The 8,320-nt window shown below is 41.7% G+C and overlaps 1 protein-coding gene across 1 annotated transcript in view; it reads right to left on the bottom strand.

The window, feature by feature from the left end:
- The window catches only part of FDX1 (ferredoxin 1), a 28,876-nt gene that overhangs the window by 16,303 nt on the left and 4,253 nt on the right, over positions 1 to 8,320 (bottom strand). Inside the window, exon 2 of the mRNA XM_081799523.1 lies at positions 5,922 to 6,046. Coding sequence (XP_081655649.1) covers positions 5,922 to 6,046 — 125 coding nt within the window. The remainder of the gene's footprint in view (positions 1 to 5,921; positions 6,047 to 8,320) is intronic.

An 8,320-nucleotide genomic window follows, 5' to 3' on the forward strand; every position in this document is an offset into this window, starting at 1 on the left:
GTGAGCTAGTGAACACTGCTACGGGACAGTCAGGTTTCCATTTCTTCAACAGCGTAACAGTCCCAAGTTCCAAGGCTGCTGTCAAAGATCAGGAAGCACTTCTATTTATCTGCTGAAGTGGCTCCACCATATGGCATTAGCACGAACACAGGTTGTAATTCTCCATGACTGTCGGCTCTGAAATTAAGTGAATCTCTTCACATCTTAAAAATGTGGACAGATTCACACAATTTCAAACACTGTGTAGATTATGAAACTTCAATAGTTTCATATTGCCCTTATTTTATCTAATTCATGTTTGCATAAAATGTAACCATAATGCAGGTTTTAAAAAGCATTGGCATGTTATTAGTGGTTATAGAGAACAGAATGGATGAATTATATTTTACAGGCTTATTAAATTTTCCAAAGTTTTCTACAATGAATATGCAGTGATTTTTTAATCAGAAAAAAATTTTATTTTCTGTGTTTATACAGATTTTATTTCTTACTCCAATTTTTTAATTGTAGTAAAACATACGTTAACATAAAATCTACCACCTTTAGCCATTTTTAAGTATACAAGTCAGTGGTGCTCAGTACATTCATTATGTTGTACAACAATCACCACTGTCTATTTGCAGAAGATACTCTTCAGCCCAGATTCTCCCTTCCCGTTAGTCTCTGGTAACTTCTATTCTACTTTGTCTCTCTGAATTTGCCCATTCTGGGTAGCTCATGTACGTGGAATCACAGAGCACCAGTCCTTTTGTGTTTGGCTTACTGCACTGAGCACAATGTTCCCAGGGCTCATCCATGTTGCAGCTTGTATCAGAATTTCAGCTCTTTTTATGGCTAAATAACTGTCCACTACATTTTGTTTATCCATTCATCTCCTGGTGGACACCTGAGTTGTTTCCACCTTGTGACCACTGTGAACACTGGTGTACAAGGATCTGTTTCAGTCTCTGTTTTCAATTCTTCTGGGGACACACCTAGAATGGAATTGCTGGATCACATGGTAACCCCGTGTACCTATCCACGCGGCTGCACCGTTTTGCGTTCCCAGCAGCCATGCGTCAGGCCTCCAATTTCTCCTCATCCCTGCCAACACTTGTTCTTCTCTCACTTTTCTGACAGAAGTCATCCTGATGGACGTGAAGCGGTATCTCGTCACTACATGGATTTTTATATAATAAAACAGACTAATGCAAATATTTATAACATTTTCCTGTCATAATATTCTCAGACATAATATTAACTACATCATTATGGAAGTCCTCCGAGGTGATTACTACCATCACCCTCATTTGATAGATAATGAAAGTGAGGCGCACGTAAGGCCAGTGACTTAACCCAAGTCATAGGTATTCAAGTCAGTCACTACAGGAAAAGTTAAAACACAGAGAAAAGTGGAATAGAGATGAAAACCTCACCATCAGATCAAGAAGAGACAATCAACATTGAACATCTTCTAGTATCTTTCTCAGTGCATTCTGAAAAATAGAAAGCAACTAAAAACATTGTGTTTTCCAATGACAAGCATCTACCTATATGATTATAAACACAGCGGGCACGTTACTTGTAGCAGACACACACTGTAATTTAGAAATGCCGTCGCGGACTTAACACAGTTCCCGTTGTTAGACATTTAGGTTGTCTCCTCTCAGTTTTTTCTTATATTTTGAAGACAGGTAACCCATTCACACTGTTCAAACCTCAAAAAGTATAAAAAGTTGTGGAATGAGCGGCGCCTGGGTGGCTCAGTTGGTTAAGCGTCTGCCTTTAGCTCAGGTGGTGATCCCGGAGTCCTGGGATCAAGTCCCGAATTGGGCTCCTTGCTCAGCGGGGAGCCTGCTTCTCCCTCTGTCTCTGCCCCTCCCCCTGGTTTGTGAGCTCTCTCTCTCTCAAGTAAATAAAAAAAATCTTATAAAAAAAAAAAGCTGTAGAATGAAAATCTCCCTCCTACCAACAGGTAACCACTGATATTTGTTTTTAAGGCTCCTTCCAGAGACTTTTTCTTTTAACACAGACATATAATATCCTGTTGTATAACTTATACACCAGCCCTCTACTGATGGGCATTCAGTTGTTTCAAATCTTTTGCTATTACAAATATCTCTGCAGTAATAGCCCAGTGCATAGGCCTAGTGCATATGATCGAATCTGTGGAGAAATTTATAAAAATCGATTTACTGGTCGCAGCCTCCACATTAGCTTTCTCAGAGCTCAAAAGCTCAGCTTTCTCAAGGGCATTAACAACGTTCATTATTTCATTTATGGGATCCCCACTTAGAGTGGCGATGGCCTCCACACATTCCGACGTGAAGATGCCAGAGAACACCTCCATGTAGTTTCCCCTCAGCATTTTGAACTTCTGTAACAGCTGGTGTAACATCTTTGTCTGGAAAGTCTACCACATGGGCCTCCTCGGGGGGGGGGGGAGGGAGCTTCTATTGACTTTTTTTTTTCCTGAGTATGGGCCACACTTTCCATTTCTTTCGGTGCTTGAATTTTTTTTATTTCAAGTGGACACTGGAGATAATACGATGTGGCAACTGTGGAAATGAGGATCTCCAGCCTGTGCCCTGGGTTTGTTGTTGCTGCTAGGTGCTTCCTGGTGACTCTCCTGTTCTAATTCTCTGAAGTCTGTCTTCCCTGTTGTGTGCAGCCACTGAGGTCTCTGCTTGCTTAGGTTGGTGGTCAGCCAGATGACCGGGCAGGGTGTCCTTCAATGCTTGGAACCAGTGAGTCTTCTACCGTTTGCTGATGAGCTTGGTGTGTGTGTGTGGTGTGCTCACCTTCGACGTTCGAGCAGCCTACACGTCTGTCACAGCCTTCACCATGGGGGACCTGAAGACCAGCCGAGGTGAGGGGCTAGGACCCTGTCACGTCTTTCCCAGGCGTGAGCCGAGTCCTGCACATGTGCACAGCCTTCCAGATCCCCAGGGCATTTCAAAGCCCACTACAGAACATCTCGTTCCCCAGATCTCCCTTTTAAACGTTTGGCCGGGCTCTTCTTTGCCCAGCTGGTATGACAGTGTCGGCAGACAATGGCAGGTGACTGCTTTAGACTAAGGTCCTAGAGACAGAGCTTCTTGCACACAGCCGTCTCGGAGGCAGGCCAAAGAACAAGCCCTGGGATGGAGCTCTCCCGGGAAGCTGTGGGACAGGTGCCCGCGTCCAGCAGACTGGACTTCCTGAGGAGTTCAAACCCCATCTGTTCCCCAGTGGCCGCGAGGCTGCTGGTCTTCACAGCTCCCGTAGTTCCGAAGCTGCAGAGTTTTCAGGCTACTGCAGAAGTGGGGAGAGGATGCGGGAAGGCCAAGTTAAAATGCCAAAAATGCTACTGTTCTTACCAAGGTCGGTGCTGTGCTAAGCACTTTGCTTCCGACACCCCATTTAATCCTCAACAACCCTGGAGGCTAGAACTATTATAATCCTGTTTTTCCGAAGAGGAAACTGAGGCAAACAGATTTTCAAGTGGCTTGCTCCAGGTCTCATGGCTCTAAGAGGCAGCGTTAGTGTTGGTTTATGAACCATAATCTGATTCCAGTCTGTTCTCAATTACTGTGCGCTGTACTACTTTTCATTTGTGGAGAAAAATTCAGAGAAACTAAGTTCAGTTAAAAGTGTAGCTGAATATGGGGGCGCCTGGGGTGGCTCAGTCGGTTAAGCATCTGACTCCTGGTATCAGCTCAGGTCACGATCTCAGGGTCGTGAGTTCAAGCCCTGCGTTGGGCTCCACACTGAGTGTAGAGCCTAGGTGGAGCCTACTTTAAAAAAAAAACCTTTTTTCAAAGGTGTAGCTGAATATGAACTCATGAGGAAGATGAATTATAAATTTTATAGAATATATATTTTACATAAATTACCAATGAGTTCTTTCCCTAAATTAGTCATTCTTAACCACGTTATAGATCTGAACCCTGTGCAACTTTTACAATTCTACCTGCACAACTTCATCTCTCCCTGTACTATTTAGGATGGAATGCAGACGTCTGCATTTTTTAAAGCTCTGTAGAGGTTCTGAAACTCGGTCCCAGCCAAGAACCACTACATTAGACTAAAAAACTCCTTAAAATTAGAATTGTATCAACTATTTCTGGGACAGGTGTTCACACAGGAAGGACATCTCTTAGGGAAAATGGTAGAAAGGAAAAAGCCCGAGGTTTGGGAGTTAGAGACTTGAGTCCTAGACCTCCTACTTGCTCCATGTATGACCCAGGGAAAATTAATTTCTCTGAACCTTACTTTTTTCATCTATAAAATAGAAGTTTAAAAAACAAATCTAGTTCTTAAAGTTGTTACAAGAAGAGATAACATATGCTGGAATGTCATATGCACTCAAATGGGAGTTGTTATAATTTGCCCTGAAACTGACATTAGATTTAAGAATTCAGCAAATATGATGCACTGTCAACTCTGGACAAAATCTACTCTGTGAGGTAACTGAGCAAAAACTCATAATCTCATACAGGAGAGAGGCATTCTTCCTAAAAAGGAAAACTGTGATGAGCACTAACACAGACAGGCATATTTATTATATGATGGAAAAACAGAGCAGGAGAAATAATTCTGATGTGCAAAGGGCTCTTAAAAGTGCAATGTGAACAGTGCCTTGAAAGAATGTTAGTCAGATACACTCCTTGGGCCTTACTGAAGACCAATGGTTCTCAAACACTAACATACATCAGAATCACACAGGGGACCTGTTAAAACACACATTGCTGGGCCCTACTGCAGCCCTTCTGACTCAGTAGGTCTGGAGTGGGGCCTCAGCATCTGCACTCCCCCAAGTGACACTGATGCTAATGGTAAAAGGAACCCCCTTTGAGAACCACCACTCCAGAGAGAGAGAGAGAGTGTGCTTGAGCAAAACTGCCAAGTGACAGACTGCGTATCCCTGAGCTATAAGAAGGCAGTTTCTGGGACACCTGCTTTGTGTGAGTGGATAAAGAATATGGTCAGATCTAGACACAAAAACTTTCTAACAAGAGGCAGATAAACTGCCCTTCCGAGGAAGGAGAAAGGGCATTCAAGACTCTGTGTGGTGACGCAGGTTAGCTGGACGTGTTGCAGTGACCACTTTGCAATACATAACAAATACCCAATCAGTATGTGATACACCTAAAACTAATATAACGTTAAATGGCAATTACACCTCAATAAAAATAAGATTTAGAAAAAGAGTAAGCAAAATAAAACACCCTTAAAATAATGCATTAGTTCTATCAATACAAGAAAACACCAGTCAAACCCAAATTGAGGGAGACATTTTATAAAATAACATACCAGTACTTTTCAAAAGCATCAAGGTCATGAAAAATAAGAAAGGACTAAGGAAATGTCACAAACTGAAGGGGACTACAGAGAAAGAATACCTAAATGCAATGTGGGCTCTTACATCGAATCCCAAAACAAAAGACAGTCATAGGAAAATTCTATTAAGTCTAGAGTTTTTGAGTTTTTGAACCAACATTAATTTCTGGGTTTTGATTATTATACCACAGTTATGTAAATTGTTAATCGTAGGGGAAGCTTAGTGAAGATTATACAGGAAAATTCTTTTCTCTACGTCAAAGATATTTCCAAATATAAAGTTAAAACCAAAAAACTAAGTCAAAACTAACTACTCTTCCGTGATATGACATTCATTATCTCTAACCTGGTGTCTTTCAACTCCGGTTACTACTCCCAGCTTAGTGGCACACAAGTCATCATCGGTAAGGTAACGAGGCAACAGACTTCGGGGCACATAGTTAAGTCAATGTACAAAGAAGAGAAATGCAGTGTCACTCATGTTCTTTAGAAATGAGAATTTAACACTAACACATCCTGAATTTTAACATTTTACTTAGCATGCTAAAGGTTAAAATTCTTCAAAAAAACCCCCAAAAGTTCCTAAATGGTTTCACTTATAAATTTTAAGGAATACTCACCAAAACCATCAATATCTAGATTATTTTCAATCACAACATCTAGTAGAGAGTCACCAACTTTTCCTTTGGCTGTTAATGTCTCACCGTCACGGTTTACAAAGTGGACTGTTATTTTATCTTCTGAGCTGGAAAAGGAAGCAGTGCTTTATTATTTTTAATCATTTCAAGGCATACTTTAAAATAACTGTTTTCAGAACTTGTAAGGTGGAAGAAAATAGGATGTGCATGTACGGAGGCACACCCACGCACACAAATGTGTGTTTTTTTTTTTTTTTTAAGATTTTTATTTATTTGACAGAGAGAGACACAGCGAGAGGGAGTGGGAGAGGGAGAAGCAGGCTTCCCGCTGAGCAGGGAGCCCGATGTGGGGCTCGATCCCAGGACCCCGGGATCATGGCCTGAGCCAAAGGCAGATGCTTAACAACTGAGCCACCCAGGCGCCCCAATGTGTTTTTTATAGTATTTTCTTTCCTTTCCAAAGTTTGAGAAGAAGACATCACAAAGCAGAGGCATGTCTATCTATCCATCTACCAGAGTGGAAGCTCTACCCACCACCTTAAAGGAAAGAGCAACCACACTGCTAGCAAGGCCACCTGTTATGTCACCCCAAGGGTCACGGTCATAGGTCACAGTCATGTGAAAACATCTGGCAATCCTCATCAGTCAGGAAATCTATGTTGCTCTCACACAGCCCTCTGAAAAGCAACGTCTCTACGTAGTGTCCCTGGAAGACGAGACCGTGGTCGTGGAGAGCTGTGAAAAGGCCCATGGTTCTGCGATCAGTGAGACCCCTGTTGTGCAGCTGTCTGGTAGGCACTGCTGGGAGGCAGCGGTCCCATCGTCTTCCGAGAATTTAAACATCACTTTGGTCCACACCATGTACTCAAAAATCAAAGGGACTGGTGTAGATTTGTATTTATTTGAATCCATGGGAAGATAAATATAATGCCTCCTTATGTGTTTTATTATAGGATATTATATTATCCATCAGAGTTAGCTCAAGACGGACTTAAATTTCTTTCCCTTCTCACAAACATCACTCCACTATTTGGGAGAAGAAATTATATTAGCGACGAGATGCTTGTCAACTACCACTGGTCATTTTTAATTTTTACCTCACAACTGAAAAGATGTACTTCAGCTAAAATAAGTGGTTGTAATTTTCACTACTGCCAATGGATGGTAATAATCCAGCAAAGAAAACTTTAATGTAAGTAATAACCTAGAATTATATTACCCCAAATTATCAAGTAAATTATCTTATTTAACAAATGAGGCAAGTGAAAGCCCCTTTCAGTAATGCCCTCCCTGATAATTCAATGCTAGAAAAAGAGAATTCTGAGAATTAAAAATTACCACCTTTGTGTGTGTGTCTGAGAGAGAGAAAGAGAGAGGGAGGGAGAATGTCCCTCCAAAAGGGCCTGTGCTCTCCAACTTCTTTTCACAGCGAAAAAATACTTTAGAAATAAGTACTCCTGAACATTATTCATGATTTTCAACTAGATAACTGCCATCTCTTCAAGGCAGAATGGCTGCGAATGAAGATACTCTGGAGGCAGGGGTGGACTCCACTTTGGAGGTTATTAAAAGAATACAGACTAAGAAAGAACGTAGGAGACAATGACCTCAGAGATATTCAGGAGGCAGAAATAGAAGGTTTTGTTGACCATCTATACAAGGTAGATTGGGAAAGAGGGAAAAAACAATGCTGAAATCTGCAGCTCAGGCAATGAGGGGGTCCAGTTTAACCTAGAGTTAACAGAGATGGAGCAGCTTTGGGGAAGATGGAAATGAGTTCAAGTCTAAACCTGTTTTAATTGAGTTAAAAGAAAAAAACCAGAGGAGAATGTCCAGAAGCCAGATGGAAATATGGGTCTGAGCCTAGCACTTCGGTCTAGGGATCTGACGTGCACAAACGCCCAGGAGCTAAAGCTGCAGGAAGGACAAGAGCAAGAATCCCATCATGTATGTGCACCACTGAAAGCCAGAGGTTTTACGATTGCTCTTCTTCTGGATCATTCTACAGCTAAGCTTACAGCACAGAAATCTCTGATATCAGACCCCTCTCTTCTGTAAAATCAGGGTAACATTTATATTCTAGTTTTAACAATGGAGGCAAAATACCTAATGCAGAGGAGCACTCAACAAACACAGATTAATAACTTTAAGGCCTCAGTCCTTTTGTTGCTAAAAAGCCTAAACTGCTGTGTATTAAAAGTGTACAGCAACAACGTGGATGGAACTGGAGGGTATTATGTTGAGTGAAATAAGTCAAACAGAGAAAGACATGTATCATATGATCTCACTGATATGAGGAATTCTTAATTGTAGGAAACAAATTGAGGGTTGCTGGAGTGGGGGGTCGGGTGGGAGGGATGGGGTGACTGGGTGATAGACAC

This window comes from Leptonychotes weddellii, chromosome 11 (assembly GCF_054177405.1).
Source record: "Leptonychotes weddellii isolate Sample4059 chromosome 11, ASM5417740v2, whole genome shotgun sequence".
Lineage (NCBI taxonomy): Eukaryota > Metazoa > Chordata > Mammalia > Carnivora > Phocidae > Leptonychotes > Leptonychotes weddellii.